General features: G+C 41.8%; 1 protein-coding gene across 1 annotated transcript in view; it reads left to right on the top strand.

Moving 5' to 3' along the window:
* The first annotated feature begins 384 nt into the window (after positions 1-384).
* tanc2a (tetratricopeptide repeat, ankyrin repeat and coiled-coil containing 2a) overlaps positions 385-26,175 on the top strand; it is a 43,305-nt gene continuing 17,514 nt past the window's right edge. Inside the window, exons 1-6 of the mRNA XM_041061735.1 lie at positions 385-644; positions 16,062-16,169; positions 16,416-16,523; positions 24,178-24,317; positions 24,682-24,847; positions 24,933-25,253. Of these exons, the coding sequence (XP_040917669.1) occupies positions 16,109-16,169; positions 16,416-16,523; positions 24,178-24,317; positions 24,682-24,847; positions 24,933-25,253 (796 nt within the window). The 5' untranslated portion in view covers positions 385-644; positions 16,062-16,108. The remainder of the gene's footprint in view (positions 645-16,061; positions 16,170-16,415; positions 16,524-24,177; positions 24,318-24,681; positions 24,848-24,932; positions 25,254-26,175) is intronic.

The raw sequence follows: 26,175 nt of genomic DNA, 5'->3' as shown, positions 1-26,175 counted from the left end.
ATATTTTCTCATATTCATGTACAGATAAAACTTTTCAGTCAAAGCATTAAGCTGATATATTCTCTCTCTCTTCTCTCTCTCAGACTGACCCGCTGCACAGAGCACAGAGCTCTGACCCTCCCTGTGATCAGGCTGGTTTTTTAGGTGTAAATTGTCCTTCGACCACTAGATGTCCTCCGCTTCATCATGACAGCTGCTGGATCAACTGGAGCCAGGGATTCTGTTGTTGTCTCTGACACACACACACACACACACACACGCACTCACGCGCGCATGCACAGCCACACGGAGCTTAATGGCCACGCCCCTCTCGTGAATAATTCATCACCTACCGTCGACCGGAGGAGACTCGTGCCACTAGAGCTCTTCAGACGTCAGCTCGTGCTCACCGGAGGAAGGACAAATAATGTTCACAATATCACCATCCGTCTATTGATAAACAGATACTAATATCCGGTAATGAATGGGGGAGTGGGGAGAGTGGGAATCCGCCTCACGCGCAACGACTCCGTTGTTTTCTACCGGAGATTTACGGAGGAGGAATCACCGAGGGTTTGATATTAACCCGACCGTAGCCGACCTATTATCTGCCGGTCAGACATTATTCTTATCGCCGGCGGTCTGAGGGCAAGCAAAGACTCAAGGTAGGCTTACTGTATGTTATCTGTATTGGTGTGTGTGTGTGTGCATGTGTCTGTATGAGTGTATGTGTGAGTGTGTGAGGGAGGGAAGTAGAGATAGATATTGTAGTAAGATGGCTGGTGTGTGCCTGTATATGTGTGTGTGGGTGTGTGTGTGTGTGTATCTCCTGCCTGCACAGCCATAATATACAAAGAAATCAATAACATATATTTAACAGCACTATTAATAATGCTAATAATATTTGTTTCAGATTATTCTTATTCTTAATAATAGTTGCAGTTAATGTTATTGTTTATTTATAATAATTATAATGTGGCCAGATCTAATAATAATCTATTAGACACTGATTTCACCAGCTGAGCTCTGAGTTACTGCAGAAATATTGTAATGACAGTACACAGTGAAACCTCACTTTGAAACCATCCTTAAATCCAACACGTTTACAGTTTGTCTTGAGGACATTACAGGTATCACTGTGTACAAACTGCAGCTGGCACAGTGTTGGATCATTTCACTTGCTGGTGATTGCAAACCAGACACCAGCCCGACCCTGTCGCCGTACTGGAGGTAGCAGAGAAAAGTAGATGATAACAATGCAGCCTGAAATGAGCGGAGCGCAGGTTGCAGGCTGGAATAGATGAACTGTGTGTGTATGCATGGGGTGTGAAAAGGATTTTACTTTTCCTGCCCTCAGCTGTCTCTTATTTCTCATTTCGCCCACATTTTGGGCACATCACAGATTGCCGTTTGGTTGTGGTGGGCTGGCGCCAGCTGGTTGTTAACAGTTGTTTTGGCAAGAAACCGAAATCGTTTGTGTGTGTGGAAATGACAGAATTACCTCCCACAACACTGTCATTGATTCATCTTCATATCTCTGCTGGCACGGAGTGTGTGCGCTGATTGGATTACGAGAGCTCTATCTGTCTATCTAGTACAAAAATAATTAGATACACAGCTGTCTGTCTGCACATCGTTATACACTGGCTCCATGACACTCACAATCCCTGTGATCTGACTGGAAGGTCAGGTGTCCTGCAGCAGCCATACTGCTGAACCGTTGGCTCCTGTCTTCTCTTTTCAGCAGCATGTTATCACTTTCAGAAAAAAAAAAAAACATATATTCAAGAGAAATGCCTAATTATCCTGGGTTGGCATGCAGAGACTGTAGCACACTAGCGGTGGATGTTGTGAGTCCAGCAGACGAGGACGTGGAGCTGGATGACAAAGGGGACATTGGAGGATCGATCGGAGATTCGATATTTTTTGTTTAGTCATTATAGGTAGTTTTAACCTACATGTTAAAATGTGACTCATTTTTAATGGATTTACATTAAGAGGGAGACAGAGGGGTTCAGAAGCTTTGCAGACCACATCCTGTTGTTGATGTTGAAGGCTCTAAAAGAAAAATAATATTTTATTGTTACAGCATGAAAATAAATACTCCAAGTAATATATTTGCATCAGAACAGTTGTTTTTTTTTTATTTTTTATTACAGTTATTTTTGGGGGACCATTTTGCCTTTATTTGATAGTTGACAACTTAGAGAGACAAGAAGCAAGGGCAGAGCGAGAGGAGGTGTGACATGCAGCAAGGGTCACCTGGCCGGGCACTGAGCCACAGATGTTGCAGTTACTTGTTATGCACCTTAAGTATTCATTAAGTGCTGGAGGTAAAGTTGATCTCAACCAGTGGATGGGCCAGGTCCATCTACTGGCTTCTACTTCCTTTGACAGCTCCCCGTCCATGTGCACCTTTTTGTGTTTGTCCATGTGCACCTGAGGTACGATGACTTCTTTCCTCGTCAAGTCCATCTGAAGCCCCAGCTCAAACCTGTTGTAGATTTGACAGGGCTTTTTACTCAACCTGTGCTACTCCAACGTTGCAGTCAGAACCCAGAAATACTCCTTGATGGTCCCCCTCTTGGTGTAGGATACCTTCCCATAGTTGATGATGTCTGGGGACTGAGCAGTAAGGCAGTGGTGGTGCCACATCCTGAAGATGATCAATCACATGTTTCCAAACCCAGTCTTGGATCAGAGCAGTGGAGGTTGTGCATGGCCAGAGCGTGAACCAGACCTGAGGCTTGTTTGTTAAAAATCCATTACTGGCAGAATACAAACAGTACACCACCAAGGTATTTTCAGATTCTGGACATAGACACAACCAGAGGCCACCCCTCCACTGACACAGTGACTCATGCTGGACTTCAGGGCTCTGAACTGCTTTGCTGCCTGATCTGTAGTGGGCCTTCCCCGCTTTGACCTCCTGTATGGCCTGCTCCATGGCCTTCACGGCCCATTTCCTGGTCTTCCTGTTGCTCTTCCTATTTTGCCAGATGTTAAGCATATGAAAAGAATAATTAATATATTTTGTTGTCAGAAATAAATGATTAAATGATTTAAAGGCACATTTCATATTTTGACATGTGTACTGTATATTTACCACATGAAAACCAACAATCTGAGACAAAGCAGAATTTAAATTTCTATATCCATCCTTTCTTTTAATATCTTGACGCTCCTGCGAAGGAAATCAGCTCTGGTTGTTTGCCATATACACACACACACACACATACACACACACCATACCTACCTTTCCTACTTACTGTGTCTTCTGCTGTCTCCTTTCTTCTGTTTCTCCTTCTGTCTCCTTTTGCCTCTTCTTTGCTGTCCAATGTCCTGTGTCCTCTCTGGCTGTCTTTTTGCCTCCATTCTCTATCTTTTCGGACAGGAACATCCAACATCAGAGCACACTCTTCAGTGCCAAAATGATTAGACCTGCAGATGTTCACGGATGCAGATGAAATTTGACCTGTAGATTCTTAAATATGTATAAATGAATTCCACTTACACTTTAGTGGCGGTCACTTTAAAAGGGATTGTAGTGAAAAGACATTAGAAAACACATCGAACAGGATGCATGTGACTGGGGACAGCAGCAGTGAAAGGCAGCTAACTCAGGAAACAGTTCTGCTAGATAGATTTGTAGCTTGCTATTTAAGTGGCTGCATAATTGATCAACATGTCTATCTAGAAAGCGAGGCTTCATCTAGCTCTTCAAGTATAGATCTGCAGTTCTAGTGGTCTCTTTCTTTTTCTCTGAAAGCCACGGACATGTTTGTGCAGAGTGCAGGATCAGATCACTCTGACCAGGTTGTGTCTTTGTCATATTTTGTCTCCGTCCTCGTCTCCCCTCTCCGGCTTCTTTTCCTAGACAGTGGTAGCACAGTTGGGTGTAATCTCATGTTAATCTGCCTAACACTGTAGTAGTCCGTAGTCTGATTAAAAGCCCCCCACCATGTCAGTTTAATAAGATTACTCACACAGCGTCACTAGTGCTAATTAAGAGAATACAAACTGTTGCCATGCTAATTTAATAGGACAATGATATATATATATATAAATTTATTTTTCACATACTTAAATAAATATATTCTTAAACACATTTTTCGGAACCTGCCTGGTGGATTTTCGCTCTCATCCTGAGCCCCACTGCACTAAAAATAAGTGATAGGATATTTATTACTAAGTAGTGTGATAACTCGTGGAATATAATCCATGGTGCCAGTGTGCGGTGCCTCTGTGTGTGTGTGTGTGTGTGTGTGTGTGTGTGTGTGTGTGTGTGAGCACAATTCATCACTCAGACTTCCTGTGGGAGGAACCTGTCTTGGAAATGGACAGTGCATGATTTAATGCCTTGGTATCTTTTTCTATATGGCGAGGGTGAGTGAGTGAGTGTGGACCACCTGACTGGTGTCCTTGATGATCTTTTGATCTTGCCATCGTTCAGCGGCTAACGTATCGATCATAGTGTTTGTGTGTGCCAATAATTTTTGAACCTGTCCTTTAGCACTTTGCAGTCCTTTCCATTCCAGCACTGTCGCAGGCAGCAGCCTGACAGACGTGCCCTCTGCATTCTAGTATCTTATGGATTCTTTTACTTCTTGCTTTTGCTTACTTTTCTCTGGAATGGCTCAGAAAAAGGCGGCTTCAGTTTTCTACACCAGAGAAACAGTTGCTAAGCCTAGAAACGCATGGATGTGCCCGGCCTATGGCAGAGTATCCCGGAGGAGATAATGAGGAAGCGCTGGGGGCTGCAGGGCCGGGAGGCGAAGGCGGCTGAGGAAGGGAAGGTTTCGACTGGCGCTTCCTTCAATAGTAATGGGGAACATGAAGTCCTTGGTCCATCAGATGGACAAACTGACGTCGCTTACAAACAGGGAGACAGTTTTTTGTGAAAGTAGTGTAATGTGCTTCTCAGAGACATGGCTGTGTGAATACATTTCAGACACTGTGGTAGAGTCAGCTGGTTTTCAGTCAATATGGGCGGATGTGATCTACAGCAAGGAAAGGGGAGGAGGACTCGTTCTTTATGTCAACAAACGCTGAGTGTCCTGAACACTGTTAGTCTTCATGTATATTACTTTCCCAGAGAGTTTTTCCAGGTTATTATCGTCTTTGTTTACCTTCCACCTGATGCTACAGTGTCATTTAACTTAAGCATCAGACGAGGTTGTACAGTTGAGGTTGCTCCGCTTATTTCTTGTGTCCCTGCAGCCCCACTTACGTTGCAGCTGGCAGGTGAGTCTGTGAGTTTGTTGTCATTGCAGAGAAAGGTAACAGCTTTTAATAGTCAGTAAACAGTCCTATGTTTGTTGGTATTTTTAGCATCCACAGTGTAGAACTCTTCCACACACTGATATTCAGCTTTTTGTTTCAGCCTAATTCTAGCAGGTCATTACATTTCAATTATTTATTTTTTCACATAGTCAAGCAAAAGTTCCACTTCTGAATAAAAAGTGACGGCTCTAGTCCAGGCTAAGGATCAGGATTTGAGCCAGAGTGCACCATTATGGCATAAAACATAAAAAGTCCCCATCACTACAACCTCCCTGCACACAGCTGCTGTCCCACATAAAAACTTTTGTGAGATAGCTGAGCTACACAAAATGCTGTTTACTGTTACCTAGTCAGTGTGCACTGCAAACGGATGTCTTTCATCAGTTTGGACTCGCCCAAAGATGTTTTTTTTTAGAGAGTGAGAGTGATTTCTAAAAAGTTAGTGAGCTTTGCATCTTTTTCTGGTTTCAGAGGACTAACAGAGTGCTGAGTCTGTGGCTTAGTAAAAAATCTAACAGTAGCTGACTGTACACGTCAGTAGAGTTTTTACAGTGCTGCTTATTGTTCACCTTGGATGGAGCAGTGACCAGAAAATTGCCGGTGAGCCCGTTTTGTGCACCAAAACTTTAGGACAATTTTCATCCAAGTGTCATCCCAACTCATCTACTCTTCTTCCACACACACGAGATGTTTCTGAGTAGTGAAGTCCAAACACTTCCACTTGTAGCCACTGAGGGCCACCAGTGTGAGTCTGCCCTGTGAAGCTTTAAATGACTTCAAAGAGTGTGTAAGTGAAAATCGTTTACAGCATGGAGAAAGGGTAAAAGGTGACCATATCAGTTAGCCCTTTGTTTGTGTAACTACAGGAAGCTCTTTTTTTTTTTTTACGCCACACACACAGACACACACACTCACACTCACACACTCCCTTCCTGTTTGTTAGCAAGCTGGGGGAGTCCTGGGTGATTGCAGGAAGTCAGGATTGGCTTCTCTGGGGAAGAGAGATAAGAGTCTGGTAGAGAGAGAGAGAGAGTGAGAGAGAGAGAACCTGTCGGGGTTCAGTGGAAGGCAAGGCCATCTGCACTCTACTGGTGCTAATAACAAACACACATACAGACACACAACCAAACCTGGTCTCAAGCAAACCAGTCCTGTACATGCTCAGGGTTGTGTGTGTGTGTGTGTGTGTGTGTGTGTGTGTGTGTGTGTGTGTGTGTGTGTGTGTGTGTGTGTGTGTGTGTGTGTGTGTGTGTGTGTGTGCGTGTGTGTGTGTTTGTGTGTAGGTGTGTCTCTGAATAAGTTGTGTGAATGATACCGGTGATTCTCTCTGCTTATAGGAAGCTGGAGCTCTTTGTGTGGTTGTGTTGATGGGAAATCCCTCAGAGGTGTGGAGGAACAGGGGGCTCAGTCAGCCAGTGTAAGTCCCAGGTTGTTGTAAAGGAGGAGCAGGGTGAAGGGCTAAGCATGGTTTATATCATGTGAGAATCCTCATGAGGAACCAGTGAAGCTACTGGAGAACGGGATGTGTGTCTGTTTGCTGCACAAACACAGATACACAAACAGTGGATTTTACCTGAGAACAGGTAGAGCAGGTCTGATCATTTGAACTGAATTTGCATCAGCAAGATTTTGAACAATGGCTCACAGCTACAGTAACCAGTAATTTGCATTCTTGAATTATGTTCCTCCTGATATTAGTACTGTACTGTGCTGATGACTACTATATCTTTGCCATAGACCAAGAACACTAAGACTCCAGCTGTTGTAGTAGCCCTGTGAAGCTGTACTTAGGGACAGTGGTGTGTGCAGGTAACATCAGCATGCTAACATGCTCACAACAACCATGAATGTTCAGCACATATAATAAGTAACATTGTCACCAACACGGTCTAATGTGTTAGCATGCTAACATTTGCTAATTATGTTATTAGCAGGTAAACAAATATGCCAATATGTCTGATCAACACTATATCGTGAGAAGAACAAGTATTAATATCCTGTTTCTGCATCATTTTTGCAGTGAGGTGCAAGAGGAGATATTTAGCGATATAAGTATTTAAGTTACTGAATTAAAACAAAAATAAAATAAATGCATTCAAACAAATGTTTAAATAATGTTTGTATATAATGACAATTGTGGCCTAATTATATAGCATGTCAGTTGGTAATATTAAAAAAACAATGTAGGGCGGTAAATGGGTCGTCCATCTGTGCTCTGTGTGTGTGTGTGTGTGTGTGTGTGTGTGTGTGTGTGTGTGTGTGTGTGTGTGTGTGCGTGCGCATGTGTGTGTGTGTGCGTGTGTGTGTGTGTGTGTGTGTGTGTGTATAGGACTAACTTAGTATAGGAACTTCCAACATGGCTTCTGTAAACTTTGTGTTCCACTGTACGGATTAGCCAACAGTATGGTAATAGTTTGTGTTCGGACTAGCTGTTAGAGAATGTAAGAGGAACATTATGTTATTTGTTAATTATGAAGGTCTAGTTTTTAGCATCAACAGGTAGCTGTGCCCGGCAGTAGCATCGAGCTAAGCACCAGATGTAGGATTATCCAGAGTCATTGTTCTGTATCTGCTGTGTTTCTCTCCAATTTGGACAAAATTCTTCTGTGTTTGTGTGTTAAGACAGAATAAAGTTAGAGGAGGTCAGATGGAGCAGTAACTGACAACAGATGGTGTGTGTGAGAGAGAGAGAGAGAGAGAAAGAGAGGGAGGGAGGGAGGGAGGGAGGGAGGGAGAGAGAGACATGCAAACACCACACTTATCTCTCTTTCTCTCTTTCACACATATGGACAAATACTCACATGAATGAGCTTCTCTCACCACGTCAGCTCTGAGTCACATTTACTGACAGTAGACTGCCATGACTGACTCACATCAGGTTCTTCATTTTCCCGCACTCTCTTTAATCTTCTATGTATTTTTCCATTTCTTTTTTTTTATACAATAAACAAAACTTTTATATTTATTCATATAATGCCTGCATACAGAACAAACCTCCAACTTCAGCTTCAATCAAGTTGAAGCTGAAGTTGATATATTATATAAAGAAACAAACAAACAACAAAAAACATCACCAAAAAGGGAAGGAGAAAACAAAGCACGCAATACTGAGTCAGTAAGTGAATTAAATAAGTACTTGACAGTTTGATAGAGTGTTCATATAAATTTGATCAATTAGATTTTGAACTTGAGAGAGAAAGAAACAGATGGTTATGAAATAACAAATGCACAGTGTATACTATATACACAGTATGCAGATGTTAGACTCTCACACATACACACACTTCTCTAGTTTCTAGTATACTTAAATCGTGGTGTATCCTCATTACCTGCGGTGTTACATTACACTGGTGCAGTGGTTCTCAGACTGTGGGCTGGGTCCCTCTGGGAGGGGCATCAAACCGCTGTGAACGACCAGGGGAAATATATGGAGTGAAACACAAAGTTGAATGAAAATGATTGATGCAGGATCCAAGTTGACAAGTTAATTGTCAACTTGGATCCTTTTCATGAGTTGCTTCCCTTTTGATTGTTAATGATTAATAACAATTGTGGGATGGTTTTTTTTCAGCTTCTGAGGGGAGGAAGTGATTATGTGTAATGTGTGTGTTTTGAGTTTTGAGGTGAGAGGCAGACTGAGCTCAGTGGTTTTTTGTTGGAATTGTTATTCACAGATATGATCAGTAAGAACATAAGAACATTGTCTTTTGCCCATCTGTCGCCCAGTTGGCTGCAGAATGATTTATTGTTGGTGCAGCAGGTCGAGATGGGACTCTATTGTTGTTGTATTGCTGTTCTTTTCCACTGCGGCCGCTTGTTACTTGATTGAATTGTTATTGATTGAACATCATGCAAATAGGCAGCAGCTTGCTGGCGCACACACACACACACATTAAAAATGTATATGGTTATAATAGGCTCTCTTTATGTTTTGGTCCATGATGCAGAGGGCATTGTCACACTGGCGAGCTGGTATCTCCCTGCAGGGTACTGAGTTTATCTCCAGCTAAAACACCTGGTAACCAGGGCAAAGACTGTGTGCTCCATCCTCTTTTATCTAGTGTGGCCTAAGTGTTGCCTGTAGCTCTGCATTTTAATCAGAGCACAGGTAAAATATGTGACTGCGATGTGAACATAATGTGATAGAAATTCTTTAAAAGTTAATTTTTTTTTTTATAACTGTGCTCCTAGAAACAAACGAGCATTATTTTAAAAATCTATTTGTGCAGGATCACGTTTCGGATGAATCAGGCAGCTGTTTCTTTAGCCGACTGTCAGTAATCACTTCTGCATCATCTGCTCTTGTCAGTGTATCTGAGACATGAAACTCTACACATCCCAGACAACAATCCTCTGAGGAAAAACAACAGCGCGGGCTCCTCTGTGACCCACGTGGGTTTAATTATGTTTGATGGTGCAGTAGAATATCATGGTAAACAGTTTGATATTCTGTGTATGTATGCAAACCCACCTGGGTCACAGAAGAACCCGCGCTGTTGTTCATCTTGGAAATTTACTTCACCTTTCAGGACCTGTGACGGAGAACAAGGCAGAGGAACCATCTGCCCTCTGATTGGACTCTGCCTTGTGATTGGATGGTTGTTGTCCTATCAGATTCAGATGTTAAGACAAGGTCAGAATTTGTCTGTGTAACTTCAGTGTCACACTCAGTGTGGGAACTTTGAGCTCTGACTTTAACCCACAGTTTTCAGCTGTGAATGAATCTGTTTATGTTTGAAAAATAAGAATACGGAATAAAAATCTGAGTGTTTGGACACATTTTTTAAAACAATATTTAATTCTGTTTTATAGTTTTATATTATTTATTTTTAGTTCATTGTTTTCTTTACTGATATAGGTTGTTAACATATTATCTCTATCTCAGCGAGACACAAAGGAGTTCTGCTCCGTTTTCTCAGCCACTGTCTAATTTGTCTTCAGTGCATTTACAGAAAAAGACAGCAAACATCTTTTCTAGACACATGGACTGTCGTTTTAAAATATGTGCTGCAGTTGAGTCAAGAGTGTTTGACTGAGTGCGTGTGCACGTGTGCGCGCACATGCGTGTGTCTGGATGCTTGTCATCAAGGATTAACACACTGACACACATTACACACACGTACGCAGGGCTCAGCTAGCCATTGCTTTGTGTACATCACATCTAAGGAATAAGAAGACATCTGGCTGCTGCAACGAAAAGCTTTAGGGGGACTATTTCTCAGACAAGGATTAAGCTTATTCCTAGACTGGCCATGCAGATAGTTGTGGTTTTATGTGGCCAGGTTGTGTGATATCCGCTGTGTGAGTGTGGTTGTACCAGGAATGAATATTTATTCTATGAAATGAATTTTGATTCCGTGTGTTTCTCCAGGAATTAGTTAAAACACAGATATGAAGTGTTGTTTGTTGACAGCAAGGGCTTATCTGACCGGTCAGTCATCCATCCACACAATGTGTAGATCATATGCACACACACACACACACACACACACATGCACAAACACACAGATTCTTGTCTTACTGTAGTTGTGAGGACACTCATTGACATAGTGCATTTCCTAGCCCCTTACTCTATCCCTTAGCTGTCAAAGCTAAATGCCTAACCTCATCCCATCAGTTAGGTAATATAATAATGAATCAGTGAAACCATTTCTGATTGTATTGAAGCAATGCTGTGACATGGTCACATAGTTTAGTTATTAATATTACACAACAGCGTTTGCACTAAAATGTGCTTCAAGGCTAAAACATGAGACGCTACATTTGCTGAAAGAAAGCTGGAAAAGAGCCTGTGACGAGGCCTGGTACCCTCTCCTGGTCTCCTTCATAAAAAAGAAGAATATGTGATTATAACCGATGAGGACAGACCTGGAGGGGTCAGTACTGTGGCGTCTCTGCCATGGTCCTGTAGCTCTGGAAAGGCAAGGAGCTTGCAGAGGTTTAGATATACTTGGTTGATTGGTCTGTTGTCGTGTGTTATGTGTGCTAGAACTTGGGTTGCACTAATAAATTGAATATAAAGCAAAAGATAGAATACCATGCAAAATCTAAAGGTGAAAGTACCACAGCACTGCACTGGGTAGGAGAACGTACAGTACATCTCCGCGATGTAAAGCAAAAGGATCATTTGGTGGACACCTAAACACTAAACGTTACTTTAATTTGTATGTACCGAAACCCCTCAGCAAAGGAAGATTTTTATGAGCAGCTAAAAGTTTCTTCCCAACAAAGAAACAATAGTTGTGGGCGATTTTAATATTAACTGGAACAAAAAAGAAAGAAAAAAACAGAACTCTGATCAATTGTACAACTAATTGAAAAGTCTGCTAGAGTAACCCACTGTTCAAAAACAAGAATTGATTTGTTGTTTATGGATCGACCACAAAGAATCACTAAGATCCATAACCTCTTGACTGGTCCATCAGACCGTAACGCAATCTTTTTTTTTTTTTTTTGTTTTACTCAAGAAAGCTTATGAAAAATGTTTCAAAACCACGTCCTGTTACGACACAGTTCCAAAGAGTCAACAGAGTAAAGTTCTCCTAAATGGAGACATCCAGGGTGGTTGTGATTCATTTGTATTACCAGTAGAACATCCCCATCTTCCCAGTTATTATAGAAATCCAAGCAGCTCAAGTTTATGTCACCACTGACTGATGTACATTTGTTAGAAAACAGGCCTGAACAGGAAGAAGAAACTGGTTCACTTACAGTTTTCCTGCAGCAGTGGAAGGAAATGAAGCCTTGAACAGTAACAATGCTGTGCTGCAGGAAGCAGGACTGTATGTTGCTGTTAGAATGATGAGAGAAAGGCAGTAACAGAGGGAGACAGACTGGTTGGTCAGAGCTTCATCCTACAGCAAGATAATGACCCAAAACTTTAAAAGAACAGAGCCAGACGCAGGCTTCACATGATGAAGACCAGCACAGTCTGCAGACTTAAACGACATGGAACTGGTTTGGGATGAATTGGACAGAATTTGTGTGAACTTCTGCAACCGTGTTTGATTTCCATTGTAGAGAGAAAGTCAGGAGTGAGTCCAGCTGCTGGATGAGTCAAAAAATTTAGATTCAATTAAGTTCAACAAGAAGATCCAGTGGTTTCTTGTTTTTTAAAATCTTCAGCTGCTTATTTGTTCTTTGCTTTAGTTTCAGAAACACTGAGACATTGAATTATGTAAATTTAATTAACAGCTGGAAAAATGAATTGTTGTAAAACCTCTCGACTGGTACTGTACATTTTCATTTTGTCACCTCTGTTGAGTGAACACACTTCATACCCATAACTGGAAGAACTGCAGTGAAGTATTGAATGGGGAATAACAGCTTGTGTCTTGTTATTTGTCTTACATTGCATGAAGACAATGTTGCCAGATGCCATGTCAGGGAAATTGTAGCTGCCTCTTGTCATTCGGTAACATAGACAGCACACGGGGGAAGGTAAAGTTTCCGGAACTTTATTTGTCCTCCATGCTTTCGTCTTTTGTTTTGAAATCCCTCTTTGGACATTTATTACAAGGTGCTCTGAGGACACGTGGTGCAGACTGAGACAGGAGAAAAGTAAGAACCAGCTGCTGTGATGGCTGCTGGTCGACAGAGGGGGACAGAGGTCACCGGTTGCTCACGCTGCTTGAAATGTGAACACCTGTGTTTCAGTGACAGGACAGTCTTCTCCGTTATATACTTCACTCAGATCATCCTCTTTGAATATGCTCCTTAACTCACTCGCTTTTTGTAACAGTAACTCAGACTCAGTCAAAAGACATTTCTCTCAGTGATTTGTGTGTGTGTGTGTAGGAGAACAGTAATTTTCTGCTCTGACGGGCGACTCTGCCAGTGAGTAATTAACTTAATTAAAGAGAGAGAGAGGGAGAGAGGTGAAGTTTGGAATTTGGTTTTCAGCTAATCTCTCTCTTCTTATTTAGCGCACCGTGTATTTGATCTATGCAGAAATTCCCTTGTCTGGAACTTTGATCAGGTGAAGGAGTATCTGTAAACTTAAAATGAAAATAAAATCTGGACTCACATTAGGAAAAACCTTTGGAATCTGAATTATTAAGGAGAAACATACCTCAAACTAAAACCTTTAATTACGTTACTTGGGATTTCTTAAATCATTTCCGTGCTTGTTTCATTCATTTAGCCTAACCTTAAACCTAAACCCAAACCAAAACCAGGTCTTAACGCTAAAATAAAACTGCTTACCTGCATTTTGTGCTCAGGTGGGAGACAAGTCCCCATAACATGGGTGTGTGACATGATGACTGTCCCCACAATAGGATTAACACTACTACACACAAACGTACACTAATCTACTTTAGATCTTCTTTATGATCTTCTTAAAGACAGATGGATTTTCCATCTCCTTTGATTTGGAGGACTCCGTCACTTAACACGATTTGAGATGTATTTCAGAAAACTACTTTTTAGAACAGGATTAAGTATTTTAGGTTAAGGACCAGCCCTGCCTGGCACCATACTGGATCTAAATTCAGCCAAGTTTAGCCTTTAGTTTTGTATATTTATCTTAGTTTACTATTTATCTATCTTACTAGAGATGAGTATTTCTTTCACACACAACACAATGCTGGAAACATTATTTAGCTAGCCATAGAGACTGGTCCTTGGCTGTTGCTTTATGCTTAATGCCATTTAAATACTGTGTGGAAAACTCACTCTGTGAAATCTAAGCCTTGTTAAAAGCCTGTGAGTGCAGACTGGCTGTGTGTTTAAAGCCTTGTCAGTAGGTTGGTAGTGAGAGGTCTGCGGGTGTTGTGGATGCAAAAGAAAAACAATGTTTAAATGGAAACACTACAAAATACAAATTGCCAGACAGGTTTTGTGCCATGTAGTATTTTATGTACTGAAATGTGCGTGTGTGCGTGTGTGTGTTGACCTCTGCCTGTGTGAATAAGAAACAAGGAAGTGACTGTGCTGTTTGAATCTGCCATTTGTTCACTGCTCTGACGGATTGTTTCATTTTCTCAGCTCACACACGCACACACACACACATACAAGCACATGTTTTCTCTCACATTCAAATTAAAATCAGCTGCATTATGTGACAGAGGAGTAGGTCAACAGAGAAGCAGAGAACATCTGTTACAAAATTGTAATAAAATATCTTCTAGCTGCACCAGTGCGTGGGTTTGTGTCAGATATGCTGCTAAACAGGAACAGTTATATGACTGAGTCAAAACGTTTGGAAGTTCAGCATTAATTCAACAACATGCTGTGCCTTTCCTGAGTCTCTCTGATGCTACGTTGAAGATGCAGACGGAGTGTTTGAAGGTTTTACTGTAAGTGTTACGTGGAGGCTCTGTGTCTGATTAAATCACCTGCTGGTCAGTTGCTGTTACAGTGACCCACACATATAAATTCCTGTAGTCAGCACACACACACACACACACACGCACACACACACACACACACACACGCACGCACACACACACACACATAGAGGCGTACACTACCAGCACCAACAGGGTTATATCCTGATACGCATTTTCATTAATGGATCGCTTAGCAACGGCAGATGGTTGCCTAGCAACAACATGACAAGTGAGCAAGTTGGGTGTGTTCAGAAGTCACACTACAGTAAGAAGTAAGAAGAGACAGGAAGTAAGTGTGTGTGTGTGTGTGTGTGTGTGTGTTATAATTCTGCTGCCAGTCAGATGAATGAGATATTCTGCAGAGTCAGCTGTTTATCTGCAGAACACTCATAAAGTGTGTGAATTTAATGTTTTAGTTATTACGAAAGGCCTGGTCACATCAGAAAGTTGCACTGTGAAATGAATCTGTGGATCTGGAAGCATGGTGATGTATGGACTGCTTGCTAGTTGGTGGACGACTGTAGCTGACTAACTGCTTATAAGGCCTGCCAGCTGGGTTCATGCTCGCACTAGTGAATCAAGAGCTCTCTGAGCTTCTTTCTGTTTTCTCTGGGCTGTTTACTACCCCTGGCATTTTGTTTTCAGAATTGTGCATCGTTTCATTTAATTAAGAGTTTTACTGAAGAGGGGAAAAAACCTCGTTTAGCAAGCTCATTAGCTCAGTCGCTAATGGAGCACTAATTTCACTAAGTTAATTCAGAAGCCATGTTTGCCTCCTGCCTCATAACCATCTGTATACCATGCTTTCTTTATTGTGGAGCAGTTTATACTACAAGTTAAACAGAAGTCATTGGTGCAACACAGCTAATAAGCCACAATAGCTTCCTCCATTTTCTGCCTCTCCGTTCTCTCAACAGTCAGTTACTAATGGTCTATAGTGCAAATATTCGGGGCCAAGCTCGCTGAAGTTGAACAAATCCACTTATTGCAGTGAGTCCATTGGAATTTATTATTTTTACAGTGAGATTTAGCTGTTTTAAATGCTGGTGTAACCGGGCCTTTTGAATAATATAAGTGAATGAATAATTTAAATTCATTATTGCTGACACAAGCGCTCTTCAAGAAAATTTCTAACTTTGGCGTTGCAGAATTATGCCAGAAGGATAAAATAATCATCAAGAATTCTGCATATAATCTCTTTAACAGTTAATAAAAAAAATTCTGTACAAGGTCATTAATTTGTAGTTATATTAACAATACCAAAAAATATAGCACATTAGGGAGGAGGTTAATGGTGGAGGGAGCAGTAAACACCACTGTCGCTGAGTATCAGCAGAGTAATAATAAGAATTGTCAGGTTATAATTGCTGCACTCCTGCATTGCAAGGTGATTGGTACCAGTCAGCTGGAAAGGGAATTACAAGCTCTAACAGTCCACTGACTTTCTCTCTGTCTTTCTTTCCTCAGGGTGTGTCGACAGGAAGTCTGTGTGTGACCTGTTGTCGTGAGCAATCATGTTCCGCAACAGCCTGAAGATGCTGCTGGGAGGCAAAAGCCGCAAGAGCAACAACAGTGGTCAGTTCCTCTGTGTGTCATCATATGTCATATCATATTTCTTCATTTATTTTGTCTACCCTATCTTGTGACACGTTCACAGGGTGTGCCTCTAGCCTGGCTGTACAAATACAGTCATGTTAGAAGCTCCTGGTGTGATTTATTTAAAGAGAAAATGTATCTCTGTTCTTCTTTACCATGATTTCATATAGCAACCTCTTTCCGTCTCCAAACTCTCTCTGACTTCCTCTCTCTCTTTTTCAACAGGTGGCAGTGGCATTGAGTCAGAGGGGTCAGAGGTCAGGATGATGGAGGGATTCACTCGTTCGCTTCCCTCCTCTCCCCTCCTCAACCTTCGGCTGGCCAAAAGAGCTGGTAGGGTCTGCTGTCTGCTTCACCTCAGAAGACATTCAGTCACATACAATATAATAACAATCTGTTGTAACTCAAATTCGGCAGCATGCCAGTGTCGTAACATATTCTGTGTCTGTAGAAAAGTCTGTTCACAGTTGGTCTGTTGTCACACATTCATACAATCAGTATAGGCTGTGTTCAGAGCAACATTGACACTGGAGTGTGTAGACTGGGTTTATTGCTCAAACTGGACTCTATGACTCTATAGTACAGAGGCAGCTTTAAAGGCCCTGAAAATATATTTTCTCAATCTGCTGCTCACTGTTGGTGATGAGGCTCTGTGAGATATGATGTCATAGTTTGAGCAGGTTTTGGTGGTGTGAAAACTGTCAATCAAACTTTAGCGTGGACCAAACAACTGCACCGAAGACAGCTTGAATAGGACAGTCTCGGTCCGCTTCCAAGCAGAGTCTGGTTTCATTTGTGGCACAAACAAAACAGCCACAGGGTTTGTTTGTTTTGTTTTTTTTTACTAGATGTATGAAAACCACATATAAACCACAATTAAATACAACCTATGCATTGAAATGTTCAGGCAGCGATCTGTAGGCTATAAACCACCTATATATTCAGCATGTGAGCAGTTCATTGCAGTTCATGAAGTCCATTTTATAGCATATGCCATATCCTACAGTGATTTCCCCACCTTGATCCGTGTAGCATTGATAATGATCAGTGTGTTTCCTGTTTCAGTCTGTATAATGTTTGCAGTTCTTATTCATTTACAAAAAGTAACAGTGTATAATTGTTTGCCTTGGGCTGGACACATTTAACCAAACGGTTAAAGTTTTCACAAAGTTTTCACCAGTAAACACACTTTAAAAATGTATAACAGTTTGAACACAGCCTCCTTTTATTTCAATCCCGAGAGGCTCGTTGAAAGGAGGTTTCAAATAGTTAATTTATTTGTTGTGGTGGTCACAATAAGAAAAGATGAAGAGATATGAGAGGATTTGTTGGTGGTCAGCTCCTATTGTGGCGTCATCATTTTATGGGCTAGTCACACCATAAGCCACACAGGAGTATCCCCCTGATGGAGTCTAGGCTCTGGTTGAAAGGGAGGAGAGTATCAAGGAGAAACCATAACTAGCATTAGTTTCTCTTGTTCTTTCTTTCTCTCTCTCACACACACACACACACACACACACACACACACACACACACACACACACACACACACAGCTGTGACCTGTTACACTGTGTCTGGCAGCAGCAAGGGGGTTGACCTTTGACCCTACATTTGATCGTCCCTAGGTACCTTAGTGAGAGAGAAAATGCAGAAATGTAACCCAACCCCCTGCCAACCTCTCCTCTCCCTCTCCCGCTCCTCCTCTTCCTCCTCCTCAGGGTTGATTTGACACACTTCTTCTAAACATTACCATGTGGAGTCTCTCTCTGACTCTCTCTCTCTCTCTTTTTCTCTCTGTCTCTATCGCTCACTTTCTGTCAAAACAAAAAAAAAAAAAAGATCATGAGCCGAGGCAGCTTCTTAAAGTCAGTACACCACTCGCGCATACACACACAAGCTCAGTTTTCAGTTTATTTCTCTTCACTGCTTTTCCTCTGCTCTGTGTTTCTAGGCTCCCTCCCTCTCTCTCTCAGTCCTCCCTCGTCTTCCTCCTCCTCCCTCTTGTATTCCTCCCTCTGAATCCTGTCATTTCTGCTCTAGAAACTCAGTTGCAGTAACCTCATATTTGGCAAAAAATGAGTTATGACCCGATTCTGACTTTTTGACTCTGATTTACTAAACTATCAATAAAACTAAGAAGCTATGATATCATACAGATGTGAAAACAGATTTAAAAATTTAGGAAAAATGAGCTAAAAACCAAACTGCAATAACTGCAGGTTACTCACACTATGTGACATAGCCTTAACTAAAGCTGAAGCTAAATCTACTTGTTCCACTGTTTAATGAACTGACTTCTTGGTGAACTCAGATTGAAATAAAATGAGGCAGTAGCTAGCAACACTACAAAGAGCTGCCTGCTGTGTTCAAAACTGGCTCTTTAAAGTGTAAACAGCTGTAATTCAGTTGTAAATGGTATATGAATTTATTATATTGATTTCAGTATGAATATTAACAGTCGTCAGACAAACAGGTGAGTCATGTTAGCTTTGTGCTTATTACTGCTGTCTTATAGCCAGATGGTTCTGGGTTCCTTGCAAAACAAAGACACATTTCATTCCTATAAGATTGTTTTGATAATTCTGAGTTATATAAAACTCTCTCCAAGTCTTAACCCTAACCCTATGTCTTTCCCCCTTGCTTTACCATTGAAGAGGTTTCTTTTGATTTAAAATAACTCAGATTTTTAGATTTAGAAAGGAATTATAAAAAAGATGAACAACATTCAGTCATCTTCAGAATCATACCGTGGATGATAATCCTCTCTAGACATCTAAACATCATTTAACTGATGTTTAATTCTGACTCCTTACTCGGTACTTTTCTCTCAACATTTTTCACATTTTCGGGACTAAAGTGGATTACAGTCTTCCTTCACTGTGGTTTGTGTTCAGACGCTGTTCTTTGAAAAGGAGCTTCACTTTAATTACAGCATGTCTTTGCTCTGCCAAGCGTCGTCCAAGTCTTTCTCTTTTTCTGGCCGTGCTTTTCTTCTTCCATGCGATAGAAGACTGGACTGTCTTTCTAAACTTTGCCCGCACTTCTCGACATGTACTCTCTCCATTCAGCTCCTCCTGCAGTCCTTCCCTTTCTCTCCTGTGTGTGTGTGTGTGTGTGTGTGTGTTTTTGTTTTTTTGGGGGGGGGTTGGTGGAGGAAGAGGAGGTTTTGATTTGCAGTGCAGTCAGACGAGGGAGGTCGCCTTTCCGACCAGATATGGAGGCTCTGCAGTTGAAAGAAAAACTCTTCTAACACTTGGGAACTTTATTTGTTGCACTTCTAACTAAGGAGGACACCATCTACTCTTTCCTCTTCATACTTTACTTGTTGTTCTCTTTCTTTGCTCAGTTTTGAGGAGGGTCTACCTGTGAATGAAAAGGAGTGCTTTTTTTTTTTTTTGTCTCAAAAGGACGGTAACCAGTGGAATACTTTGTCCAGATCTGCTGTGTGAGATGCGGTAAAGTTTTAAAGTGTGCACGTTGTGGTTTTACTGCTGGAGGTAACAAGATACCTTTAATGAACATATGAGGAGTTTGGCTGTTACCGCAGTGTTCATATCTTTTACTGAAGTTGGAGTACCTCTAGTTTTTTTTTTCCTTTTCCTGGAGAGTCTCTTTCTCCTCTTATCTCTTCACTCCTACCTCCTTCATCTTTCTGTCGCTCTCTCTTTTGTGTACTCTGGAGAAGGAGGAGCTCAGGACCAAAGAGGACTTGGGAGTGATGTTATAATGTGCATTAAGTAAAAGCAGCGCGACGGCAATTGACTCAGTTGACTCCGCCCTCTACATGGAAGCACTATGAACCAATCAGAACCTTGCTGCCAGCTAGCTATGGACTGCACAGCGACTATTTTGAAACCATGTGTCTGCTCCAAAACCAAGTGGTGTCGGCATGAGCGGTCCACCACCCGTCGCCCGTGGAGACTGCCGCACGGCTGCAGTTGCGGCAGAGACATCATAGAGGCGGATGTCGTCAGCCACGCCTCCTCCCTCCTGCAGCGCTTGCTGTTTCTTGTCTGCTGTTGTCTATCCCACGAGGACAGCCCCGAGCTGTGCCGGGATTGGGTGGCTCATCCCATCAGTGGAGCACAGAGAGGAGGAAGAGAGGAGGAAGGTGAGAGTGAGGGACTCTTTCAGTGTCGCTGTATTTCAACAGACAGACAAGTGTCTACCAGGGACAAAATGAACTGTCCTCGTGTCCGTGTTAGGGGCCCAGGGTATTTTTATATTTACTCGTGAGAACAAATCTTGAATTTTGAGTTTTATCAGTGAAATGAGGAAACTGAACCGATATTTTTGCGGGGGTGGGGGGGTACAAGTGACCCATACCCACACGAGCTGGGTGCTATAGGATGAATATGATTAATAACTTTCATTTGCATGATGTGTAAAACAAAAAAAACCAAACAGCAGTTTGCATATGGTATACATTCAGACAGTGTCACACTACACAACACTACTGAAAAGTCATAACAGTATTAAGATGAGCCCACTACTATCAGTCAAAGCTTTTTAGAAAATTAATGCTACCTTTTCATGCTTTTTTATTTACTGTCCACAGACAGTAAATACATACATACATACAACATACAACATACATTACAACATATTCCAGCTGTGCTATGAAAGGATACTGACACTGAATAAATATGGGACAGATTCACCTTCCATTCTATTTGGTTGTTGGTTGCCGCCCAGTTCAAATGTGAGGTACCTGGATAGAATATGTGAAGATCTCGATACAGTGACAGATGAATATGAGGATGTGTTCCTTCTTAGTGACCTTAATATTGACTGGTTTTCTGAGGATTGTCCAGTGTGTAAGAAGCTGGTTCCTATGGTGAATGTCTGCGGTCTTACCCAGGTTGTGACTCAGCCTACAAGAATTTTGAAAATCGTGGATGGTTGTAATACTTCAGCCTGCATTGATCACATTTTCATTAACATACATGAGCGGTGTTGACAGGGAGTAACAATGGCAGGAGGTTTCAGTGACCATAGCTTGATCGCTTCATCAAGAGAAACTAAAAGGATCTAAGTAGGTACAGAGGACCGTTTGAAATATAACATGCTGTGCAGTTCCATCTGAAGCAGCAGCTGTTTCGAATGGCCACAGATGAAGGTGGGGTGAAAAAGCTGCTGTCGCACACAGAGATGTGATGTGTGATGATTATTCATCTGTGGCGATAAAGGCGGACAGTCGTTCCTCAGAGGCTTTCAGAGTGCTGCACTCAGGAAAGATGGAGGAAGGAGCTGAGTGAAGAATGACTCCCCACACCTGGTGAATCAGTGTGTGAAGTTAGTGTGATTGTGGTGTTGTTGGTTTCAAAGAGTTACAGAAATTGTCAGATTCGGCCCCCTCCTCTAATTGCAGCATCGGAAAGATGTTTGAACATCCAGCAAGCACTGCAGTTGTATCATATGGACTTCATCACATTAAAGGAGGAAACTGCAGTAAATAGGGGCGAAACTCAGGATCTAATTAATCTCTGTATCACATCAGCTGTGAGGTGCAAAGCTCAGCTTGTTCATGTGTTGTTACACAGAAGTTGTGGGTTCAAGTCCTGACTTTAACTCTCATATTTTCTACTACTACAAGTTTACAATAGAACTGTGTCCTCAGGAAAGGGCAGGAACAAGGAGAAGAGAATAGAAGGAAAGAAGGAAGGAAGGAAGGAAGGAAGGAAGAAACAAATGAAGGAGGGAGGAAGGAAGGAAGGAAGGAAGGAAGGAAGGAAGAACGACAGAGAGAAAGGAAGGAAGGAAGAAAGAGAGAGAAAGGAAGGAAGACAAAGAAATGACAACATAAGGGAAGGGGGAGACATAAAAGAAGACAAAAAGAACTAGGAAACAAAGAAATGGAGAAAGGAAAACAAAGAAAGACAAGATGCAAGGGTGGAAGAGAGATGGAAAGGAAGGAAGGGAGGAAGAGAGAAAGGAAAAAGGAGGAAAGAAGAGCAGAGGATGGAAATGAGAGGGGAAGGAATCTGAAGTTATAGCAGTTAATGGTACAGAAATGGAAAAGTCTGTGCTGTCTGTATCTGATCTTTCCATTTTATTTTTCTTCTTCTAAAAACGACTCACACACCCTGTCATTGACTGACCACACACACATGCATGTATGTGCGTGCACACACACACACACACACACACACACACACACACACACACACTCTTCCTGGTTTGCTTTGTGTTTGGTTGGTTTTATTTTCAGTCTGCGATGCTTCTCCAGTAGTTAGTCCAACAGTCCGCAATTTATAGCTTTAATTACAGTCTGTCAGGGAGAGAGAGACGGAGTATGAGCTTTCATGCTGTGGCTTACATTCTTCTGCGTATGCGTGTGTATTGTATATGTGTGTGTGTGTGTCTACTCTTGGCATATTTAGGTCATGATAGTGAATATATTAATATGGACACACACACACACACAGTCTTCCCAGTGGGCTTTGTGTTGGAGTTCATGGCTTTTGTGTGAATGCGTTTTAAGTTCTCTTATGATGTGTTCTATTTTCATAATCTCTTCTCACTGGACAGATTTTTACCCATTTTTTTTTTTCCTTCCTGATTGGACAAATCCAATTTCATATTATGTAGGAGGAGGGGCCTCAGACCACCGGGACAATAGAGCAGACTGAGGGAACAATAAATGCTGGATGACTTCCTTGGTTCTTCCAGTGGTCGTTTGTTTCTGTCAGTGTTGCTGATTTCATTTTTGAGAATCAATTTGCATTTAACATGCTGATACTTGACAGCAAAGCTTTCCTGGGCCATAGTGGCAAAGCTGATGTTAAAGGGACTGTTTGCTTGTTTGCTTTTGTTTCCAAGTATTTATGGAGAAAATACCACTGTCATGGATGGATAAATATGAAGCTGCTGCCAGGAGCTGGTCAGCTGTCTACCAGCATTTCTACAGCTCACACTTGTTTACTTTTGTCTGTTTCCAGGAAATTATTGCGCCCAGCTAAGAAATAATCCAGCACATAATACCCACTAAAACCACAATTTGTCGTTTTATGTCCGGCCACCATGGTATGTGGGACATTATGTCGTCATGCTGGCATCTGTGGCTCTGTAAACACGCGTTTCATGTCATGAGAACGATACATAATAGAAGCTTCAAACCTACACCACAGATACCCCATGGTGAGCAGACGATCTGATCTTAGTATAGCATGTTAGCATTTGCTGTTAGTAGTAAACACAAAATACAGCTGATTTGGATTTGCAGCTGATTTGGATGATACAGCTGATTTGGATTTGCAGGTAAAACCTTTGAACAAATTAAAATTCTCACCTGAAGATAGTGCTTTATGGAAAGTGAATGGAAAATGCTGATATATCAAACATGTTAGCAAACTTGTCTTTACACAACCAAACATCTCAGCATAGAAATGCAAAACTTATGCTCAGGGTACATAAGAAATAGTGTTGCCTTTATATTTCCCCATCAGGAAGCACTGACAAGTTCATTTTTCTTCTCTGAAAATTCATTGGGCTCTAAAATGTATTATAATGCCAAAAAAAAAAGATTGCATTGTGCCATTTTTAAAATCGACACCTTGGAAAAAAGTTTCATTATTACTGTGGAAACCTGCTGATGTATTATTCCTGCTGGCTTCACATGCACATGAATACCAGGGAAAGAGTTACTGATCCAGTGCTTTGAGACTTTCCAATTTTTAATGAAGCTAATGGCTCAGGTGTTGATAATATAACGAGTCATGATGGAGAGGAGTGTAGCTTCATTAACCATTAGCACCTGTTGCTTTTGCATTGACTGTGTATAGAAAAATGTCTTTTTTTGGGTCAGTGTGCATCACATGACCTTGTAAAGTGTGTCCTCAAGGCCAAGCTCACCTCACTGTTCCTGGAGGGATTTTTTTGGGAAAGCGAAAAAAATAAACTCAAGCTGTAAATGATTGAGACAAATTTAAAGCTTAATGGACAATTAAAAACATAATGGACCTCTTCTCACCTTTAACTCTCCAGGTGAGGAAGAGGAGTTAGGACCTCCACCCTCAGTAGACGAGGCTGCTGATGCTCTGATGACCAGGCTGGGCTTCCTGCTGGGGGACAAGATAATCGGTGGAGACCCAGGGTCCCCTTACCACGCCCAGGATGATGGACAGGTAAGCAACTCGCCCACAGATGCACACTTACACACTGTAAGGCTCTGTCGCAAATTCAAATTTCTGAAGTGAATTCAAACACATTGTGTACACATGTATTCAATGTATAAAAATGAGCGATGACAGTGATGAATGCTCTTATACATGTCTTTAAACTAAGGAAGGAAGTGACAAAAATTAGTGGAGTACCCTCAGAATAAATCAAGTATAAATGTTGTATCCTGCCTATTGCATACACAGTTTGGCAGTTTAGTCTTGTTAGTTGTCTCTTTTACTTTTAATGTTCCTTCTTCTAATGTGTTATTTTCATCTTATACATTTGTACATAAGAAAGTATGGACACAATGTGTTGTCTTTCCCACAGAGGATCTCTCCATCCTCCAGTCTGGCCAGTGGCAGCACGTCCCCCTGTTCCACACTGCAGCCTCCTGTTGGAGGAGAGGGCAGCAGCACCAAGCATGCCTCCTCCAACCACGCCTCTGTCACCTCCCCCACCTCAACACTGGAAAGCAGAGACAGCGGCATCATAGGTGAGACACTGTAGATACAGTTTTTAAAGAAAACCCTGCACTGCTAGACTATTAACGTCTGTCTTCCCCTCACTCTGTCTTTCAGCCACATTGACCAGCTATTCTGCAGAGTCGGCAGCAGAGCAGGACAGCAGCGCCAAATATCCTGGCAATGGTTATCATGGGAGCAGCCACAACCTCTGGCAGCAGGGGGGGCGGCCGGTGATGGCCTCCTCCTCCTCTTCCTGTATGGCAGCAACAGGAAACGCGAATGACGGCTTTCTTTACAGGGTGGATGACAACATGGCCGCCTCCACTTACAGCCTCAACAAACTCCACCCGGACCGAGGCCCCGGCGCTGCCCGCTCTTCTGGCTCCACCCACTCCATACCCCTCTACCTCATGCCCCGCCCTAATTCAGTTGCTGGTAAAATGGCAAATGCATGATGTATGGTGTGTTTATTTGTAGATCTAGTTTTGTGAGGACCAAAATAGGGGTTAAGGCTTGGTTTTAGGGTTCAGGTTAGACCTGGGTTTTGGTTAGGGTCAGGGTTAGGCATTCAGTTCACATGGTTAAGGTTAGGGTTAGGGGCTAGGGGATGCATTATGTCAAAGAATGTCCTCACAAAGATATAAGTACAGGTATGTGTGTGTGTGCGCATGAATGGAGTGGTTTCCAGTCCTGCAGTGCGCTCCCACACACTCCTTCCTGTTAGGAAAGAAACATCAGTCTTTCTCAGCAATAGAGAGCTCACTAACAATTACATGTCCACTCTGGGTTTAAAACAGGACTAACAAACAGAGGCAGCCTAATAGCTAACATTTACACATTAGTCACATACTAACTGCACTCAGTTTTCATTTCACCCTCATTCCCAACACACGTGCTGAGTGTTGCTAGTTTTTCCATTCTTTTACCACCACTGCAGTTAAGGATAACATGAGGCGACTTTATGAATATTAAATCTTTTTCGACTCAGTGAGATTATGATTGCAAATGGAAAGTATGCCTGCAGTGGATTGAAAGTTCTAACTGGATCCACAAACCACCAGGAAACAAGGGTTGTAGTCAGCTGTCCTGTTTACTTATCCAGAGAATGAAGAGAATGTGGATTTTCATGGTTCTGAACAAAGAAAGAAACGCATGACAATATCTTGCCCAAACAAATCCTAAACCTGCTCTTTAAATCATGTTAAATACTTCCACATTAGTACAATGTATATCTGCGCCAAACTGTACAAACTCATAGATCTCAACATCATAAATAGGTCTGATTTTTTTTTTATATCAAGGTCCAAATATTATTTCTAAAGTAATTGACCAAAGTGCTGAAAAAGTCCCTGTCTCT

Source organism: Toxotes jaculatrix, chromosome 18, assembly GCF_017976425.1.
Source record: "Toxotes jaculatrix isolate fToxJac2 chromosome 18, fToxJac2.pri, whole genome shotgun sequence".
Classification (NCBI taxonomy): Eukaryota; Metazoa; Chordata; class Actinopteri; family Toxotidae; genus Toxotes; species Toxotes jaculatrix.
The sequence above is the reverse complement of the archived record's forward strand: the minus strand, read 5'-3'. Positions and strand labels throughout refer to the sequence as shown.